The 22,930-nt window shown below is 41.9% G+C and overlaps 2 protein-coding genes across 3 annotated transcripts in view; both read left to right on the forward strand.

Moving 5' to 3' along the window:
• Epac (Exchange protein directly activated by cAMP) overlaps positions 1-22,930 on the forward strand; it is a 541,224-nt gene that overhangs the window by 125,942 nt on the left and 392,352 nt on the right. The window lies entirely within an intron of this gene.
• LOC135697522 (C-type lectin 37Db-like) lies at positions 5,606-6,187 on the forward strand. The gene is made up of 2 exons (XM_065217270.1): positions 5,606-5,719; positions 5,788-6,187. Exons 1-2 carry the CDS (start codon positions 5,612-5,614, stop codon positions 6,169-6,171), a joined length of 492 nt encoding a protein of 163 aa, XP_065073342.1. The 5' UTR covers positions 5,606-5,611; the 3' UTR covers positions 6,172-6,187.

Here is a 22,930-nt window from a genome sequence, read left to right on the forward strand (position 1 = left end):
CTGCAAGGTGTTCGAAGAAGTCAACATTCAAGTTTTTCAACTCGAGGTTGACCACTCTATCGACACCAGTGGCCTTCATGTTATTGGTTTATTTAATGGCTGCTATCACCTCATCAGCCGATATTCTACTTTTGTCAGGGACAACTACGGGGGTGGCAGCGACTGTAGACATTGCTTACTATACTGCAGGCTTGTGGGGACTCACCATGGCTTAACCAAGGTTATGTGAATTCACAAAGTGTTAACCAAGAGCATTGGCCTTTTCAACTGGGGTTATGAATAAGGATGGATCCGAATTCTGATTAAAAGGGGAAAGGGGAGGGATGGGCCTCGGCTTATTTTTAAAAATATTTACCATTTCTCAGAACGGCTTAGCATAATCTGGGAGAGAGCGAATCTTGTTTGCAAATCTTTGTTTTTGAGATCCTCTATCCTGACTGGGATGATTTTTTTTCACAAACAAGCAATGGAATAATAACGATTAGGATTTACATAAAATGCAGTTTGACAGTGTTTGCTGCCAATCGATGGCGATGAATCGATTATGTCAGCGCTGCCAACATTGATAAAAAGTCACATAGCATTACCCACATCGTTTGTATGTTTGAATTTTACGTGGTAGCCCAGGATTGAAAATTGGCCTAGTTGGTAAAATAGAAACCATTGGCATGAACCGCTATGATGTTTGACATTTCAACACTCTTAATGGAGATGTTTTTCAATGGAACATATATTTACAACGAGTTATGTCTGTTTATCTGTGGTTTTGCATATTCTGAGGGCAGAAGTTCTAGGATTACCAGTGAGTTGGAATTAAAAGGCAAGTAAAAGTACTTAAAGTAATTAACGCATTTTAAACTACAAGTACAGAAAATGTAATTATGAATTTCTGTTTGTAATTAACGATATTTAGTGTGTAATTAAAATACTTAAAGGTTGTTGCATGTCTCTGAGCAACTTCTGTCTCATCGACTCTTGTCTTGACGATCGATTTTTATTAAGTTATTGCAAATATATCATAATAACAATATGATCCATTCATGTCTTTTCCATACATTACAATGGGCACCTGAAAAATTTTACTTCACGTACCATCTAGAGTTGAAAAAGGTCATTCAATACAATCGAGGGGCGCAAATATAGCGCTTATTACAAAAATAAAAGACACATTACTTAAACTTATTACATTTTGTATATTACATTAAACTTTGTCTGATGTGTCACTGTTATCATCTAATAGGTTTTTTTTTTTTTTTTTAATTAATTTATTTGTACAGGCTCAATCGAATAAACTTTACAGAGCCAAGTTATCATTTGCGTTATACTTAATTAATGTCTTACATCTAGAGTTAAAGGAATTGAACCGATTACTCAAGGTCGTCTCGAGGTTAGTGGAGACTTACAGTTTTATGGATGGGGAGAGGGAGAAGGAGGTTTGAAATATGATTTACGATACAAATATTTTATTATTTCTAAAACATGAACTTATTCCTATTCAACTTGATATCATAAACTCCAGATCGCGTCTAGCCAAAATATCCCGAACTGGAACATTTGGTTTGGAAAGATGTTTTTCACCAGCACCTTCAGCCGCTCTTTCCGACCTCCTGGCCCAAGGCGCGCAACGATGAGGCCATCTTGTCATTGGTCTTCTTCTTCAGCTTCTGCTGCACTTTACGGTCCCGCAGTACCGTCGGGAGGCCCGAAACAGGCTTCCGTTCGACGCTCTAGCCTAAATGCCGGATCGGCTATATCCGGTGGACACGAAGTGCCTCACGACGTCCAACTGCTTCGCTCCGGGGTGGAGCTGGAAGTACGAACAAACCAGCTAGCGTAGCTGCTTGACTGTTTTCGCCATGGCTCTCGAAAATCAACTGATAACGCTGTATTTTTTTCTGTACACAACAGGGTTGCTATGATTGACGATTCTCTACCAGGTGGTAGGGTAATTGCATGATCGCTAAAATCAGTACTTATTTTTTAATGCATACGTTATGTGCAAGAGTGGATCATATTTTTAATATAATATATTTGGTTATTGATCAAAAATATACATTATTTTTAAGTGCATTCATTAGTCCGGTGAATCATTTTTTATCATAAACTTTATATGAAAATATGCATTTACCACTAAGAAAATGATTTGACATCTTCTCAAAAAAGCATCCTTATTTTTTTTTATTGAAGGATGTTACCATTAAACTTAATGCAATATATGTTGCATACATGTTGCAGTAATCCATGCATTATGTATGTTGGTAGAATATATTTAGGTTGCATTTAATACACATATATAAAGTTCCACTTTGCATAACTTCTGTTTTACGTAACTCAACGTATTGCAAGAGTAAATGATTAATGTTGAGTCAAAATATTTTCTTCTTTATAGCGGCGCCGGTAGTGCAGTGTTAAGTGATTACCTCTCACCCCAGCAGGCCTGGGTTCAATCCCAGTCGGCGCCGCCGGGATGTTCAGAGGCATAACATCTCTGATCACGCCTTCTTTCGGAAGGGAATTAAAGCCGTTGGTCCCCGGTTCATGAGTTGATGGGTCGATACTTGATAGGTAGGCTGCCTCCCTGGCGTCGGTAGCATTGGTACTCAGTACGGAAAACAAGATCGACGGAAAACAAATCAAGGAAAAAATCTACTTTATGAAACGATACTAGGGTGGTGAGTTATGTTGCGAAAATGGTGAAAAAAATCTACTGCCTACAGGTGGGAATGGAACTCACACCTCCCAGTACGTTCTACAGGCGCTCTACCACTATGCTACCGTAGACTTAATGCTACCCCCATCAATCTTACGAAGCACTGGTGTGATAGAAACGGTCCAACTCCAGACGTGATTCATCATTCTCGCATAACACTCAAACCACCACATGTTCTGTTATGTGCCTACCAGTATCGGAGTGAGAGAGTTTTGATGACTGTTGTTTACCACTACGTTCGCATGTTTGACAGCGGGGTTAGCTGCTCGGCCTGAGACAAGTGGCGGCTCACTCTTGTCCCCACACACTCATGGGACAACTCACAACAGCAAATTCAAATTCCAACGGCTGTTTAGATCTAACCAAGCTCAGAATATTATTCAATAAAAACACTAAATTGTGATTGAAAATTATTCTGTTTTGTCACAGATCAAGAAGTTAACAATGCAGCAAGTTGATTCGTATATCATATGTTGAGAATGCTTTTATTTTTGCCTATGAAAACTCTAACCATCAAACAAATCTTACATCGATAAACACTGAAATGAGCTATCATTTATATATTTTATGTGTGATCTAAAATGGTAAATTTTCAACTTATAACATCATAAAAATCCTAAATACTACCTGTCGATACATCAAAAATTTGGTCAAAATGTCTTTCCATGCGAAATATCATGGTGGTGCGTATTACCCAGCTGTCCATTTCTCCATTTGATTTCTTAGTCGATGATCAGTATTACAACCAGGGGAGCCAGATTTGAAGACACGTCTTCATTTTTAAGACATTTAAAATTCTGTGTTGATATTTTTTCCGCAGTTGAAGAAGACGTCCGAAGGCTCTTGGAATTTTTAGCAGATATATGATCTAGCAAATTTTTGCTATAGAAATGAACATTTTGATTTTATATTGTAAGCTTGAACATGTTGAATATGAATATTGTAATTAAAATCAGTTTTATTTTCAGAATAATTCTTGGCCGACACGACTATCCACAGGGCTTCGATTAGTTGGAGATCTTTTGAATAATTCTTGGTCAACTTACCAGAGTATCTGAGAGACACCATTTGAGTTTTTTCAGGATAGTTGAAGATCTTCAGATCTTCATCTTGATCAACCTGTCATCTTGATAAATTAACCAGAGACCTTTATTGAAATTTATGATCAGCTGGAGATCTTTAAAATATTTTTTACGTAGGACTACCTTTGTGATTTCTATATGGAGGTACACTTTGTGAAAACCGAAAACGGCACGTGTAGCAAAATTATGAAATATTTTGAACTATAATATCTCAGCTGCCCCTGGACCAATTTCAATAATTTTATTACCAATGGATCAGAAATATTTCTACGCATCTTTAAAATAAAAGACTTTATCATTTTTCGAAATGTCACTATTGAAAATTGCACGAATGCGCAATTGTTGCTATGATAATTATAATTATCACCGATTGCCTGCGAAAAACGATTTCCCTAACACAGATTTCAAAGATGAATTTCATCCGGTCTCACCAAACGGTGTTTTTCCAATCACCACCGGCATGGTAAGTGGTAGTGTTCTCCAGTACACAATGAAAGGCTGTCTGCAAGCATACATGAGCATCCATAGAAGGAGGAAGAAGCCGCACCGCTATTGATCGGAATCAGTAGCTCTTCGTGAGTCGCTGTGGGCCATCTATGTCAAGCGCGTCATACTAAAGAGTATAAACAGAGAGAACCCCACTCAAATTCCTATTCCTACACAATACACAAGCTCCTGCTGCAGTTATCAAATAAGGGGGTTAGAAGGTAAGAGGTGTAAGTGACTTTGATCAATTCTCTTAATCGACTTTCTCTTCCCCTTTTCTTCTAACCCTCCCAAATAAGATTTATTATATAAGACCACGTAGTCCTACATCACCATCCTTTGTAGTTTTTAAAATAGTTAATTGGTCTACGATTGAATGACGAAAAATGAATAAATTTATTTGAAAGGCTAGATTAGATTTACAGAATCTTTCTAATAATTCACATGATATTATCTGTTCAACCATAAATCTTGGGAGAATATTTTGAGACGTATTTTTTAACATTTCAAGGCCTTCAGAGTAATATTTGAGTCTTGAAAATTTATTCAGAGGACTTCATTGAACTCTTCGAATAGCTTTTAAATACTTCCTGATCAACCAGCCATCTCGGTAGAATATCTAATAGACGGCATATTATATATGATATTTTTTCCACAGTTGCCGATCATCAGAATAATACTTGAACAAACGAAAGTCTTGAAAAATATGCAGAGGACTTAAATGATATTTTAGAGTCAGTTATATAAATCTGATATATTGAACACCTTCCCCGCCCATAAGTAGTGGTTAAGATATGTGATGAAATTTCTTCGATCCCGTTGAAGATTTTATACATCCAGCTCACAACTACTACCAATTCATTCACTTCTACAAGACACAGCGTTGCACGGGCTACCACCGTATTTCAATCAAGCCGTTCATGGACTTTCCGACGGGAAGGAATACTTCCTAAAAGCCAAATAGCTGCTCGCATCCCTCAGTTAGTTTCCATAATTAATGAACTCGCTTCTCCTGCTGCACTGACAAAGCTTTACATCGATAATGCGAGTGAATAATGGATGATTCTGTGAGGCTGCTGGTAAGTCCGTTAGTCTGGATCAGGATGACCAGAGGCAACATAAATTTGGTTCCACACGTGCATGCTTGCCCAACGACCGCAGATGAAACGGGATAATGTTTGAGTAGTTCGAATGTCGATGCTCATTATTCATGGGGATTCGATGAAAACAGATGCAAATTGCAAATGTTATCGGCATTAGTACGCCCTCTTTCTAAGCAAATTTGCATATTTACATAGTCGTGCGGTACAATTGGCAAACAGTTGTTTCCGCGATGAGGAAGTGGACGGTTTTGACTATAGTTACCGCAGCTGGCTTTCTAAGCCTGGCGCAGCAAATCAAATGCAGATCACCAACGCGCTACATGATTCCAGAGTTCAAAGTTTGTTGCTCATAGAATTCGTTTGATACAATCGTATCTAATTTTTTCTAAAATTCATCCCCCCTCAGGCAAACTGGTTCAAAGCCACGGAGTATTGCTTCTCGCTCGGAATGCAGCTGGCTGTAACGAACTCCAAGCAGCACCACGACAGGATTGTTGAGGTGGTCAAATCTTCACCGATATACAAAGAGGAAGATACGGTAGTGCTCCTCGGTGACAATGATCTCGGAGAGGAAGGCGTTTTCTATTGGCATTCAACGGGAGTTAGACTGACTTATGCTCACTGGCAGACTGGTCAGCCGGACAATTGGAAAGGAATGGAAGATTGCGTTGCTTTGGTGAATATTCCGGCCTCCGGGTGGAACTGGGTCGCCAACGATGGAAGCTGCGAATCGATTCATTACTTTGTTTGCGAGAATGTTGAATCGATTCACGATGTCGGAGTCTTCTGAGTGTAACAGTTTTCGTAATCAGTCGGGAACGTTCAATTTTCAAGATAGGTATTATAATTCAAGATAGACAATTCTTTGAAGTTACTTTTCTGTCCCCAACAGTGTGGTGAAAATTATGTTACTTGTTCATAAGCGCATATGAATTTCAAAGTACCCCATCAGCTCACTCGGAAACCACGTATGACAATATCAATTTCCGCTTTTATGATCCTAATCTTTGAGGCATCATTTCCGTATCCAGTTGGCTCGCAAGTCCTAGACTGTATCGCGTTGTCGTCGTCGTCGCCATCTTCTGAGCTCACATGTGGGAAAGACAGTGGAAGGGAACGAGCAACATGTTGCTCTCTTAGTGTTTGTACTGGATTTCATGAGTCGCTGCTGCTCTTATGACGACGGACGGTCTGGTAGTGCTGCACATAGACACATCATATCTTCCACCTTCCAACATAAGAGATGGTGGTAATATTTGCATTAGATACTTACTGTTAGACGGTAAGATATTCAGCTGAAGTAACTCTTATTTGTGCCTCGTTGAGTTAGTTCACATTGGCAACCATTTTATACGTCCAACCACCTTAACTAAAATGTCGCATGTCCAGCAATTTAGAATTCCATAACCGATAAAGCACATCAAATTTTCTCTTGGGTACCCACACCCATTCTGGAATCAGAGCGACCAGACATAACCGACGCCATTGCTTCGGAAATTGCTCATTTTATTAGCCATTTGCTGTGTCCATTAAATTTTCCGTTGACCGACGCGATCTTCCGCGTGCAATTGATGCTACATTCGCAACCAATTAAATTATCCGGCTGAAATTTTATACAGTCATTACGGTCAATTTTATTACACGCACACCCTGCGACAGCCAGCTTCTCTATTTCCGGGGATGATTCGTGCTACCAAGATCACCGAATATCATTAAATTTTATGTATTCGCTAGCTGGAAGCCGGCGGGAGGAAATCATCCCTTCTGGAAAGGACCCCGCCGAGGGTATTACATTCTTAAATTTATTCCGTTTTGTGGTTTTACGGTTTCTTCGCGTGCAACATAGGGTCTGATTTTCTGTATTGCACAGCAAGTGGTGCTGAGAGGCGGAAGTTGTGGTGAAAAAGTTTCCCTTCCGATTCTTTTGCTTTCGGAGTTGCTTATTCTGACGTCGTCGGCTGGCGATTGGGAATGGGTGACTCTGCTGGGAAACTTTTTAAATGTCTTAGAGCAACAGGTTTGTATTATTGGCTTTCCTTCCCGTCACTGTTGTTGCAATAATTCCGTCTGGAAAGACTAGGTTGTTAAGATACTGGCAGGTGGCATCTTAAATTTATGTTACAATTCTCCGTTGAAGAGTTTTGCATTTGATCTATGGGGTCCAGAAAACAGTTTTGAAAAAAGTTATAACGCATGCATATTAATGTAGGTTCTAGAACTCCGAGAACTTGATAAAACAATTCCGTACCTGCAGAAAGTGATGAAACTTTATGAACACTCATACTCAGGAGTTGAAAAGGTTGACGTTTTTTACTACACTCGCTTCGTTGTCGTGCGCGACAGTCTGTTTGTATTCGTACTCTTATGCTCTACCGTCGTCTCTCTCGTCGTTAGAACAACGTTCGAGCAAAAAGAAAATTATCAAATAACTATCATATGATATGTGAGCTTGCGTTCAAAGTCCTCAATTTGGTGTAAATTAATCCATTTCTGATCAGAAATGTTATTACTAGAACATCGCTGCTTGCTATTTTCAGAATTCACACAAGCACAACATCAGCAGCTCTGATTATTAAACATACTAAAATATATACATTCGTGACGGCACAGTGTCCATATGACAGCCTGTCATATGACATTTTAGTGTCGGAAGTAAAGGCAGTTGATTATCACAGAAAATGCGTCGACTACGATGACCGCTTAAAAGACTACTCATACTTCGAGGTCAGACAATCCCAGGAGTTCCTGGAGTCTTTGGTTTCTTTAGTAGTTCCTGAAGTTCCATCATTGTTTTATATTTTGTTTCTAGAGTTCTGAAAATACTTTTGGAAGCCTTCTGGGAAATCTCGATTCTTTTAGATTTACTGATGAAGAGAATTTACTGCCCTTGATAAACTTCCAAACTTGTGCTACTCTGTTTACTTGCACAGCTTCCGATACTCTAAAAGAATCAGAAGATTCGGGATGCTATTTATTTTTCTTTAGTTTTTTTTCTATTTCTGTGCTTTTTAAAATTTTACAAGAACCTTGGAACTCTTCACAGAATTTTGTTATTTTTTATCAAATTTTCTTCTAAGAATCTTTTCTATGCAGTTCATTTGGCGACTGTAGACTCGCTCTGTTAATTCCTTCATTTTCTTGATAATACTGTGGCAATTATATACAAGAAACTCTTGCAATTCACTACTAAATTCTTTTCAAATTTCTGAACAATATTGTCAGTCAGTTCCTCGAAGACTTTCAAAATCGAGACTCATAATCGTTAAAAGTCCGATGTGATAGTTTTAAGAGGTCATACAGTTCCGGGAACTCTCGCAGTTCTCGGAGTGCCAAGAGTTTCAGCCAGCCCCAGACAACCAGAAGTCGCATAACAATGTACAGAGAGTATCGTAAATAACTACAGTTTAAGTCAACATCGCATATAAGTATGAAATACATCGCATTGTGTTTAAGTTAAATCGTATAGAATGCAAATTTGCGACTTATATACGATGAATCATTTTTCCATCGTATTGTACCACAAATTAAATCGGATTACATCGTAAGACTTTTCAAAATGAATTTGTTATGACAGATTAAACCGTATATGATGCCAAATCAACTCGTTTAATAAGAAATTAAAATTTGCACGTATATGGCCTCCACTTTTGTAGGTATAAGCCCTTTTTTGCATTCTATACGATTTGATTGTTTGTATATATGTTTGTAAATCACAGAAACAACTTTGATTATACGTGCATTCTGGTTGTCTGGGGCAAGTTAAGGCTGTTCCGAAGTATCAGTGGATCTTGCAGGAATAATGGGAGTTATTCTCTAAATTCTTAACGTTCCCGTAGTTCTGATAATTCGGAATGATATATTTAGTGAAATTTCCAATGAGAATTGTCAATGACGACGACTGGACCCATCAATCCTAACGGGTTGAACAGGCGAGCTGCTTCTGCGAGAACGACGCGTTTCGTGAGCACTGCTTCGCTGTCCCACTTAGGAGAATGGTTTCGGAAATTGTCTGCATGCGGCTCCCACAGTAACCTCAAAGTTTTCACTGGTGAAGTTGAGGAATCAAGCTCTAACGTAGCACGATCATCGAAGATATCGGATGGCAATCTGGCTAACAATTCCTTGCAGTTGGACTTACACTTTCGCAGGTTGAATCCACCTGATGAAGTTAGCGTGATCATTTCCTTTGCCAGCTGGTTCGCTCCAGTCAGCATGTCATCGACGTAAAAATCTTCCTTCAACACCTTAGCTGCGCGAGGATAAGCGAGAGCTCCTTCTTCTGCCAGCCGCTGTAAGCACTTTGTCGCCAAGTATGGTGCAGATGCAGTCCCGTAAGTGACAGTTTCTAACTCGTACGATTGGATCGGTTCGTCAGGGGAATCTCGATAGACGATTCGCTGTAGATAGATGATCGAGTAGATAGATTAGTATCATCCGATACATTTTTTCCACATCCGCAACAATGGCAATGCTGAACAAACGGAATCGAAAAAAAAAATCGAATCGAATTATTCATCGCGGCTTCGAAGGAATTCTCGAACTTTTCCCTCAATACCACCAATCGAGTGGAGCAGAACGGTCTCGTCCACTGTTTTGGCGATTTTATCCTACAAATTTTGACGTAAAACTATGTCTTTGTCGACTATACTGGGGTGCAAATCAAAAAATATGTGTGGTGAAGGAGTGTTAGGTGTTTGTCATTTATAGATGAAATTAAAATCCAAATACGCCAATCGATACGATATTACATTACAAACCTGTTGAAATAAATATTTATCCAATTTTTCTGTAATTAAACTTTTGAAAATGTACAAATGATAATTTAATCACTGATTTCATGAAATAAGCCTTTTTCCCAAACCCAGTCATCATAAACGAATACCACTTGGTTGCACATCATTCTGCTTGAACCTGAAAAGATATAAATCAGCGCTGCTCTCATGCCTCTGCTCATTACCGCTTCGGACGGCGTGGCACTAGGTCCTGCATCAAGCAGGACTAGGTCAGCGGCTAAAGGTGGATTACGGCGTGTCCACCACAATGAGGAATGAGACTTGAAAAAACGTGCATGTAAAACCCCCTCCCGCTTAACAACCCCCTCCCCCTTAACAATAATCCAAAAAAGACATGGACTTTGACGATCATTTTTTTTTTTCGGGAAATAAATTTTAAGCAAACCCTAATAATGTATGAACAAGCCAACATTTTCAAAAAAATATTGCTTAATAGGAGACATACACTCGATGCATTACCAACAACTGACTGTAAAACATATCTGTGCCTCTATTAATGCAATTATATTAACATTCAGTAGTAGTAAAATTATGTTTATTTCTGTTGATTATGGTAGTACATTGAATATCATTTTAATTGATTAGCCTACTTGGCTCTTCATCTTTGTTTAATTTGATATTCTAATTTAATATTTGCGTTTTCAACTACCGTTCCGATTCAAATTTCGGACGATTCAAATTTCGGACACTTTCATTTTTAATTAAATATTACATCCAGTTAGAAACAAAGTAATAATGTTAGATGATCGTGGAGGGCACTAGTCAAAAAAATTTAAAATTTACAAGACATGTGGATCATATTCGACCGAGATAATCAACTTTTAAAAGTGTCCGAAATTCGAGTTTAAGTGTCCGAAATTTGAATCGGCACGGTAGTTTACAGAATATCCCTTGGGGATGTGTTTTATTTGAATTGAAAAAGTGATAACCTACCTAACTACGAGTATAACTTAGCCTAACGTGTTAGATCACGTATGATCTGATGATTTGATCTCAGACAGGTGTCTCTGAACCTTTCCAGGATGAATACTCTCCGTTCTTCTAATGTTTGAATTCCAGCCAGGAAGTGGATCTCAGAATTTCTAGTCCGCGGGGGACTGTTTAGGACCATCCTAAGGATCTTGTTCTGGATCCTTTGGAGTTTAAGGTGATGGCATTTAGCGCAACTTTCCCAGATTGACATACCGTACTCGATTACAGGAAGGATGATTTGTTTGTAGACACAAGCTTATTTTTCAGGGACAGGGTTGACTTCCTGTTGATAAGTGGATACAACGATCTTATCAAGATGTTGCACTTGGTTTTCGTTTTGTCAACGTGCTCCCTGAAAAGAAGCTTGCTGTCTAGTGTTAGCCCGAGGTACACGACCTCTTTGGACCATTCCACCACTGTGCCGTTCAGGCAGATCTTGTTATTCTCCGACGGAACAAGTCTGGGAGATTTAGAGTGTGGAAAGATAATGACCTGGGTCTTTGCCGCGTTGATACGGATCTTCCAGCTTTTGAAATATTCAGACAGGACGTCCAGGCCTCTCTGAAGTTTGGCAGTCAGAGCTCCGATGACCCTACCCTTGTAGACGATGGATGTGTCATCTGCGAACAGAGACAACGATCCACCATCAGGGAGAGCTGGCATATCGGAGGTGAACAGGTTGAATAGGATGGGGCCAAGGATGCTTCCTTGTGGAACCCCGGCACCGATGTTGAAAGCATCTGATGTGATGCCATTTAGAGAGACTCGGAACGTTCTGTCTAATAGATAGTTGTTTATTATCTTCACTAGGAAGATTGGAAGACCGTACTGCTGCAATTTGAACACCAGGCCATCATGCCAGACATTGTCGAACGCTTTTTCAACGTCCAACAACGCCATGGCAGATGTTTTCGAAACAGACTTGTTCCGTCTGAGAATGTTTGTTACTTGAGTCAGCTGGTGGACGGTCGAACGACCTTTCCGAAAACCAAACTGTTCCTCGAGTAACAAGTTGTTTTCATCGGCAGATGTTAGGAGCCGGTGGTACAGTGCTCTTTCGAACAGTTTTGATAATCTGAATCTGAAGAAGATTGGTTGCATTTTCAGCAACCTCAGATTCATGAGGGCTGACGATGTTTTGTCCGAGATTATGGGAGCTGACGAAGTGTTGACCTATCGCGGCAGCCTTCTCTTCAGGAGTTATCAGATGAACCACTGGGTCGCCGGGACGATCCAGTGGGGTCAGTGGGGGAATGGGCCTAGGCTTGTTTTTAAGAATTTTTGTAAGTTTCCAGAAGGGCTTAGCACAATCTGGGAGAGAGCGGATCTTACTAGCAAAATCGTTATTTCTGAGATCCACCATCCTGGCCTGAATGATCTTTGTTAATCGATTACAATTGGTCTTCAAGTTAGGCAGGCCAGTACGCTGGTACTACCTACGAATGGTGTTACGGAGTCTAATGAAATCTTTGGTAGGGCTGTCAACGTTCAGAGTGTTACTGACCTGTCTGGATACTGGCACGTGTTGTTCCCTGGCCCGGGAAATCGCCTCCTCGATGGTTTGTAGACACCGCTCAACGTCTTCCGACGTCCCCGGTTGGACATCGTAGTCGATGGTTGTGTCGACGCAGTGTTGATATTGCGCCCAGTTGACTCGATGGTAGTTGCACCGGGAAGCTTCGAATCGGTTTACCGAGGATCCAACTTCGGCCACCACCGGGTAGTGGTCCGAGCTCAGCTCCTGGAATGCCACAGGTTGCGAGACGTTGTGTCCCATGTTGCTTACGAAGATGTTGAGGATGATGCCGTTTCTATTGCTCCGACCGTTGCCCCAAGCTTGATGTTTTGCGTTCAGATCGCCAGCGATGATACAGTTCCCGCTCCTCCGGGTGAGTTTGATGATGTCTTTGCGGAGGGCCACCGACGACCCGTCCCTGATGTTGGTTTGCTTGGGGCAGTAGGCCGCGATGATGGTGATTGGGCCAAGTGATGTGCTCACCTCCACTCCGACGGCTTCAATTGTTTTCAGCTGGAAGTTTGGTAGCAGCCGGCAACTGATGTTCCGTCTTGCAGCGATGGCCACTCCTCCACCTCCAGAGCAGGTGCGATCAAGTCTGACGAGCCGGAAGTCGGGAAGGAATACGTTCAGTTCGGGCTTCAGATGCGTCTCAGTGATGTGGCGTTGAGGAAATCGAGTAGCTCTCTATGCTTTTTCGTCAGTGAGCAAGCGTTCCAATTTGAAATTTTTATAGCTTCACGGTCCATACTTGGTGTCGAGTGACAAGGCAGCATGAAGCTGTTCAGATCGAGTCTTGAAGGTACGCATGATGATGATGACCTCGGCCACGAGCGTCACAAGTTCCTCTGAGGTGAACGGAGAATCGTCGACAGATTCACCTGAGACAGCACCAGCGTATGATAAACCAGGGGCGGTGGATGAACCTGGAATTGGCTGGGCCGCAGCAACAGCGAAACGGTGCTGAACTGTCCGACTATTGGGAACCATTTGGATACTCCCGGGATTGGTTTGTTGGTTGTTGAGCGGAAGCGGGGCTAGGTTCGGAACATGTCGACGGGGCTGGAGAGCTGGGTACTGGACTTCCGTGAGTACAGGAGGCGAACGATGATTACGGAGGCGACCGAGCTGGTTGTTGATTGTGGCCTTCCGACGGATATTAATGAACTCCACTCGCTTGGGACATCCGCGATTGGAGGCTTGGTGGTTTCCACCGCAGTTGACACACGTTGGCTCGATGTCATCGACTTGCTCACAGGACGCAGTTGAGTGAGTTCCAGCACACTTGTGGCAGTTTTTGGTGCCATGGCCATATGAGAGGCAGTTCATACACTGCGTTACATCACGATGTTGGGGTTTGTAATGCTCCCAACTGATGATGACCTGAAACAGGTCCCGGATTTTGGATCTCAGAGCCGCAAGACTGGTGGATCCCTTCGTGAAATGCACCAGGAACAACTGATCACGGAAGCTGGTGTTTTGGTTGGGACGCCGGTTCATCTGGAACACGGCCTCAGGTTGGAGCCCAAGCCGCTCCAGCTCGGACTTCACCGCAGCAGCCTCGAACGACGTTAATCCACGCAAAACCACCTTCAGTGGCTTGCTCGATGACAGATCATGCGTGAAGAAGTCCACGTTGTTGTTCTTCAGGAAACTTCCTATTTGTTTGTACTCCTCCAAGCTGGAGCACATGATTTTTGTACCGATGCTGCGGTCAGAATTTGCTTCTGGAAACATTCGGTTTTGTAAACCTCCGAGTTCATCATTTTCTCAGTGACGAAACACCTTTGTTTTCTGGCTCCAGCTGCAAATTTCCTGCCAAATCAAATTTTTGCGTGTGAATTTATCCGCAAAAATAAATTTGAATCTGCCAGGGCCATCTCCTCGAGTCTTCGCCTTGTCAAATTTTGGTTCTGCAAGCTGTCCGAAGTCAGCCTTTACATAGGTTTCATCATCCATAAGTATTCACCCACCGAAGTTGGTCAGCAGGTTGTCATACAGCTTTCGAGCACAGGTTCTAGCTACGGTATTCTGCCTGAGTGATCGATTTGGTTGCCTACTGGCGCGGTATGACTGTAAGCCTCCGCGGTTGCGAATTAGCTGCACTGTACTACGAGCGGCATCATACTTTTTACTTAAATCGCGATCGGACATAGGTACCTGGGTTGCTTATGATGGACCTCACGACATTTCCATGGAGCTGACGGTTGGCCGTTCCACTCCGGCGTTTACCTTGAGGCTTCCGATTCGTCGTCAAGGTTTCCCTGTACGTTTTGAGCACGCGCCATACGGTTTAGCCAGTTAGGACGCCGACCGCGGTGGATTTTCCAGGTGACGGTGCACGCTCCGCTTGCTTGGTGACTGTCTCCACAACAAGAGCGTTTTATGAACTGAAAAAAAAACATTATTTTTGTTATTGTTGTTGCTAACAAATAGATATCAAAATCTTCCAAAAACGATCAATAGGAACGCTGTAATTTTTTTTTATGGTCACTTTAACACTCTAGGGTCATTCGTGACTTGTCCGGGGGTGAGAGTTGAACTCGTGACTTTAGCGTGAGAGGTATTGATGTTAACCACTACGCCGGGGTCGCCCCAGGAGCGCTGTATTAAGCAAAAGAGTTTGTTCCATTACTAAGTGGGCCATGGTTTAGTAGTGTTAGTTTACATGGACAAGCCAATAATTTACGATTGAAGCCTTGATTTACAAAATGTATGGCTATTTGACAATTTGACCAAGAAATATTTTCCAGATTGGACCAGGTATCGAACGCATCATCACCAGTAGCTCCACTATAAATACACGGCTAACGATGCTTACATTACAACCCCGAAAACCGCTCTGTATGGCGATGAAAACAATTTGGCGAAATTTATTGTATTCCCTCTTTTAGCTGTTGCTATTATTCTAACTTTTCCAACCCCCACATCCCCTTCAACAACACCAACCGAGTCGGTAGCAACTTTTTGCTGAGTTTATCACTCCGCTAGGCGGTGCTAAGCTTAAATGAATGGCGCACGGGGGGACATTTCTTTAATCTTGCTGGCCAGAAGTCGATTTTTTCAAAATAAAACAAAATTGATTCGAATGTGTTACCATTTCAGGGAACAAAAATAAACGCAAGTGACAACCGCAGCATGCTATTAAAGCTGATAATCTGACACCAAATGTTAGTTTTTTGCTGAATTGGTAATACTCAAAGGATGAGTGAACAATGGTTTATAGGGTAGGATGGTGCAAATCGCACCGTTTAAGAAAAATCGTCAATTGCTTGCGAAAATCAAGGAAAATAAATTGAGTATAGTTCCATACAATGTCTTCTACCAAGGTCGAGTGATTTAGAACTTCAAAACGATGATTTTTCATAATTTTCAAGGCATTTTTAAATCGATTCTAAGGATAAAAACTGATTTTATTATTTGTGGAATCTTTTTCCAATATTTTTAGATAAATCATATCGAGTCAGAAAAAAATATTTTTTTGGGTGTTAGCGTCCCCTCAAAGATCTGCGTATAAAATTTGGTAAAAATGGCGGGGCTATATCTTAAGAAGAAGGGGGGTTCCCTTCAAGGTAGATTTATAATTTTGGTCAGCAAGAATAAGAAAATACCCCACTGTTCGACCGCAAGGAGCAGAAAGAAAATTGGAATTTATTGTTATTTTTATTCGCTTTCCTCTTAAAGCTACTTGCTCCGGCTACACCGCGCAGAGAGCGAATGAATGTGCCCAAAGTGTGCAATTGTTTTTTTTTTTTCTTTTTCTTTTGTGAGTTGGGACCTGAGCTGTACTGTAAGTATTTCCTCTCGGAATCTCGTTCAGTTCATTAGCAATAATTGGAGGCATATTGGTGTGGATCGGCCAAAATGTGGTGGTTGAGTTTTCTCGGACGAAGACTGACAGAATGTTTCTCCCGCGCTACGAAACGAAACGAGGGTTAATTGGCACGTTATCAATTTGGAATGGGGATGTGTGGAGTTTGTCATACCACTACTGATGACCTTTTCCTGTTGATGTCAGCGCTTCCGCTAGGTGTGTCCATCTTCGTTAGTTGCCTCTGTCGCAGATTCCGGTCTTCTAAGGATGGTCGAGGAAGCCAAGAAGCATTTCAACGATTTTATTTTGGGAATTGATTGATGCTAACTGAAATACTTCTTTATTCCTTATAACAAACTGCGATCCAAATTGATACTGATGGGTATCGAACTCAAATGAAACTGGTTAAAAATTACTTTAAAAAGAGAACAATGCATGGATCAGAATGATATGCGGAGGGTTCTTTAATGTTGATATCATGAGTTTGTGAAATTTTAAGCGATGCTTAAAACATGCCAAAATTGACGAGCCTTTACCTTAACGCCAATTTCCTATTCTTGATACAGACACCCGCTAATGCTCGGACTTCTTCGAAAACCGTTGATCCGTTCCCCACATTGCATCGATTCCTCGCTTCATCAAACCCTGAGTCGCCAGAGATACCCTTCAGCTTAGTAGAGGATTAAATTCGACATGCGAAACAACCCTTGCTTTTGCTCGTGCGTGTTTGTTGGTCGGTGCTGGTGGGTGAAAAGTTGATTGAAAGGCCAAGAGATCCTTCAATATTTATGTGATCTGGCAGGTAGGCAGGCCAGACATGTCGACCCATACAATGAACCATCCATCCAACCAACCATTCACATCCTCCCAGTTTGACGGAAAGATGCGCATTACCTACCGTGTAGGAGGATTACAGAAAATCCTATTTTCGACACACACACACACACGCACGCACATGCTGTCAGCCAATATCACTGGACATGATGGGCAGTGAGAGAGCAGTAGCAAAAGTAGAACTAGCTATTGGTTGTCATTGTTGCTCCTGACGGCGCTGGTGGTGGGGAATCGAACGTCGTATTGAATGGTTTCCCATGAACGCGGATGAACAGAAACTGAGCCATGGAGGTTAATACCTTGTAAAAACTATCAAGGGCGCTGGGTGCAACCCAGCCTAGCAAGCCCGACAACCCAGAATTTTTGCTAGAAAGCAGATTAATAATTAAACACATAGACAGGGTATTATTTTCAAAGTGTTTTTTATGTTACTTCATACGCGAAGTTAACGATTTTCAGAGTTGGTTGGAAATGCTAACATGAAGCTTTAGTGTGATGATTTATTAGCTAGAGAATGATCTTTAGAATAGGGTGGGTGGATAGTTCCGTTAGAGTACGGCAGTATTAAAATTGAATAGAAGTTGAAAATGAGCGAAGGGCCATTAATGCGACAGTTTTTAAAGATAGACGCACATTTTTGCCTAACCCGTACGATGTACGCGGGGACTTGAAGTATGTCTCCAAGTCCACAGGCAAAAATGTGCGTCCCTCTTTTTGCTCATAAACTGACTGCGGCTGTGGAATAGTTCTAGCGACGTTTTCATCACTACCTACAGCCAGGGTTCCTTCCATTAATTTCGGCAAAAAAAATGTTTTATTAAATTATGGAATAATAAGATATTATGATAATATTTTGTTTGCGTAAGAAACAAGAAAATATTGTAAAGTTTGTGTTTGACCCTAGCTATTGTACAAATTTAAGTTGTTTTTCAACCTTCATTTGTCCCCTAATTTAAGCACAATTATAATCCATTTACATGTGCTCTTCTTCAACTGCCAATTTAATGCACACATCTAAACTTGTCTTCTTTCGTTTTCTAATAACTTGCATGCAAGTTTTGAGTGTTTGACCGAGTGTGAACTCATTGTTAACCCATGTAACTCAGTCGATATTCATCTTATTTTACTAATACTAAACTACTACTACTATTGTGGAGCATATATTGTTGCTGTCAACTCAGCAGAATCGAAAGAAATCTAATTTTCTGCTGCTGCAGTCGCTTGGTAGTAAAACTAATTCTAGATAGATTTTTTAGCATTAAGTAATTAATCATTTTAATTCGTTTCAGGTTGAATGCCTATTGGTTGGCTGAAACATGCCGCCCACCAAAATTAATGGTTTTAATTTTCAGGTTTAACTGGCAACTTACTCAAGATGTGAACGGACTGAACGATTTCACCGTTGGAGGTTTTCACAGTTGCTAGCCGTGGGTTTCCGTCTGGTCCCTTATGTAGATGTTGAATTCTGCCAGTGACCCATCGATTGACTGGCAATTTCTGTTGCCTTACCAGGACCAGATCACCTTCCTCCAGTGTGTTGGTCGTTCGATGCCATTTTCCCTTCAGTTGCAGTTCCGGAATGTACTCCTTGCTCCAACGGTCCCAAAAGTGTTGCCGGAGCTCGTTGACGTAACGAAACCTAACGTCGTATGGCTCGTCAGGACTTGGAAGATAATCCTGTTCGTTAATGGCTGTTAGCGGTCGTCCGATCAAAAAGTGCCCTGGTGTAAGGGGCTGCAGGTCATTCGGGTCGTTCGATGCTGGCGAAATGGGCCGCGAGTTCAAGATACTCTCGATTTCGGCGAGCAACGTTCCGAACTCTTCGAATGTGAGCCGAGCTTTCTGCGTCACAATATTTAGATGATGTTTGGCCGACTTGACTGCTGCCTCCCAAAGTCCTCCCATATGTGACGAGCCGGGTGGGTTAAAATGCCACTGTGTACCACCCATCGCTAGGAAGTCCGCTACACGATTGTTGTGATCGGATGAACTGATTTTCCGATACCAATATCTCATTTCGTTGTCTGCTCCCACAAAATTGGTGCCATTGTCGCTGTACATATGCCCACAGTGACCTCGTCTAGCCACAAATCGTCGCATGGCTGCCAAAAATGTTTTCGTGGAGAGCTTGGAGACCGCCTCGAGATGTACTGCTTTGGTCGCGAAGCAAACAAAAATTGCTATGTAGCCTTTGATTGTGGGTGTTCCTCTTGTGCGCTTTTCCACCAGCGTGATTGGCCCTGCGTAGTCCACCCCGCAGTGAAAGAAAGGCGGTGCTGGTGTGACTCTAGTTTCCGGAAGTTGCCCCATGATTTGTTGCAACATGCCACGATTTGGGGCGTTCTTGTGGCTTGGGCACATTTTCAGATGGTGTTTATGGCTAAATTCCTTCCATGTGGAACCCAGAACGTTTCTCTGACTGCAGACAGTAGCGAAGTCGCTCCGAGATGGTGGTTACGAAGGTGTTCGTGGTTGAATATTATGGTCGCTAATCTACTTTCTGCCGGGATGATCAGTGGGTGCTTTGCTGTGTATTCCAGATTGGATCTGGCGAGCCGGCCGCCCACCCTGAGGATGATTGCTTTCGATGAACGGGCTTAGCGGTAGCAGCTTGCTTCGGTCCGGCAACGGTTTGCATTTCTCTAGTGCTGAAATCTCTGCCGCATATGCTTGGTGTTGCGTGTAGCGAATGAGCAACCTTTTTGCTGCATTGATTTCGATGACGGATAACGGTCCGATTGTTCGTTGGGCTTGTTCCAGCTGGCAATTCTCGCTGAATCGGATGATCCAAGCTGTCACCCTGAGAAGTTTCGTGTAGGACGAGTATTTGTGGAGTATATCCTCGATGACGTCCCTATATGTCATGAGGTATGCCAGGATGGGCTGTTGACGCCTGACTTCGGTGTTGATGACTTCTTCTTCTTTGCGTGTTGGGTTCGGTACAGGTGCCTCCGTGGTAGTGCTAGGTTCCCAATCTGGTCCGTACCACCACAGCTTCGACAAGGCAAGCACACACGGTGCTACCGCATGCGTGAGGAAATCCGCCGGGTTCTGTTTCGTGGGAACGTGTCTCCAATCCGAGGCCGGGATGATCGCATTGATGGTTGCTACCCGGTTGGCGACGTATATTTTCCACCGGGCTGGGTCTCCTGCATCCAGGGTAGCGTCGTGGTCGAGTCGCTGAATGCCAGGCTTTGATGAATCGGAATCCGAAGGGTGGACTTCATGGCCTTGATTAGCTCCGCGAGCAAGGTTGCTGCACACAGCTCCTATCGAGGTAGCGACGGTCTGTTGATGGGCGCCACGCGCGATTTGGACCCAAGTAGGTGCGAACTGATATCGCCGTTTTCGTCGATCGCTCGTAAGTATACAGCTGCTCCATATACTTCGAGTGAAGCGTCACAAAACCCGTGGAGATGATATTGTACCGGCTGTGGAACGCTTATACACCGCCGTGGGACCTTTATTTGCCAGACGTTTCGTAGATGCACCAAGTATATACGCCACCGGTGGTTGAACTGATTTGGCAGCGGCTCAGACCAATCAATTTGGATTTTCCACAACTCCTGCATCATCATTTTTGCAATTACCACTATTGGTCCGATGAGTCCAAGAGGGTCGAAGATCTTGGCGATGGTGGATAGTACTTCTCGCTTCGTGAAGCACTCCTTGATGGGATCATCGGATGCCTTGAAGGTGAAGAGATCTTCCCGATGTTGCCATTGGACGCTGAGTGTCTTGATGGTCTCCTGACTGTCTACCGCGTGAACTACGCTGACTGCTCTGTCTTCTGGCGGTATATCGTCTAGCACTTCCCTGTCGTTGGACGCCCACTTTCGGATCTCAAATCCTCCTCGCTTTATCATTTCAGTAATCTGCTGACGTTTTTGCTTGGCTTCCTCGCGTAAATCTGACAATTGCGGATGGATTTTAATTCTAAACAATTTACAAATCTACTAAAATGATCACTAAATAAATTTTCAATAGGTTACTATTGAAAATTACACAAATGTCCAACTGTTGCAATGGTGATCAAAATTATCACCGATTATCTGCAAAAAAAAATCGAAATCCATCCGGTCTTGCCGAACGGTGCTTATTCAATCAAAGTATGTGGTGGTGTCCGGTCGTTCGTCATCAGCAGCAGCAGCAGTGCTTTCGGCGCGTGGCGTTGTAATTTTTTCTCCAGTACACAACGAAAGGATCCCCTCAAGCAGCTAGTTATCAAGGCTGCCCTCAAGAGCCCTCGCTTCACCAAAGAAAGAGGAAGAAGTTGCGCCGCTACTGATTGGATTCAGTTGCTCGTCGTGAGCCGCTGTGGGCCATCTATGTCAAGCGCGTCACAATCGTTCACACAACATGCAGCTCGCCAGTATCATCCCCAAGCAACACGGCTTATCATAAAGAAGTTGAAAATACTTTTCAATGGCTTACGTAAAGAGTCAATAATACTTCAATATACAATATACGACGAATTCTCTTCACAATCTTCATAGAATTCTCCTCTGAATTATCTTGGGATTCAATCCCGTTGAACTTTATTTTCAGAATTATTCTAGTCTGAGTTTCCTTGGAATTGTCCATAGGATTTATTCTCATGATTTTCATGAAAATGTCCCTCGAGATTTTATTCAATTCTCATAAAAAATTCTTCTTGAGTTCTTGTTATAAAAATAAAATCAAAATCCCATAGCTATGACTAACTTGTAAGGGTTAGTATCATTTACTCTTTTGCTTTTTTCGGATCTCTGGTATAATTTCCTTAGTTGCAGAACAAACATTTCTCCAAGATATAAATTTAAACTGTTTTCCGATGTTAAGGATCTCAAAAATGCCTTGATTTTCAATAAAATGTGTTAGTCCCAAAACAAAAATCCAAGCCTTAGAATCCTGAGCCCGTAATTAAAAAAAAAAAAATCTCCGCCTATTTCTACATATTGTTAATCCCACGACCTATATCAAGAACGACTGCTTCTACACGTGAATTCTGAGGTCACCTTCATATTCAATAAGTTCCGTCTGAATACAAATACATATCGAGTGCATAACTGTGATTAGATTCACACTTCCAGAATCTTAAATTTTCACCGATGATCCTGGCACGTATTTAGTGTAAGCATAAGTCGATTGGCTAAATTTAAAAATTAATATTATTTTTAAACGACATCACCGATACTTGTTGTTTGTAGTTCATTTCTTCTTTTCGGTCCTGGAGCTCTGATTTTTTTGATTTTTTACGACGACTACAACGACTGTCATGCGAAATTAAATTGAATGACCACTCTGGAAGGATTCAATCATGATTTAAACCAGCACACTTCCCCATTGTAACGCGTAACTTTTCCAATACAGTTCCAACTGAATTCTATTACGTTTCATGTTAAGAAAGACTTACGGTTCTATAATGCAAAGGAACCTGGGATAGACTATTTTTTGCTAAGGATGAAAAAGTGGTTGCCACTAGGCCACCAAGCCCCTCATATCACGTTGATTAAACCCTCAGCTTCAACTTTACACGTTGTGAATAGTCTCGCAATATCAAAGTAGCTTGTAAATTCTATAACAAGCATGATATTTTGCTCCAATAAAATGCGTGATATTGAGATCGCATGAGAGTGGA

The sequence above is a fragment of the Ochlerotatus camptorhynchus genome, unplaced genomic scaffold (genome assembly GCF_037179485.1).
Source record: "Ochlerotatus camptorhynchus isolate MF236.1 unplaced genomic scaffold, CSIRO-AGI_Acam_v1.1 ptg000071l, whole genome shotgun sequence".
Taxonomy (NCBI): Eukaryota; Metazoa; Arthropoda; class Insecta; order Diptera; family Culicidae; genus Ochlerotatus; species Ochlerotatus camptorhynchus.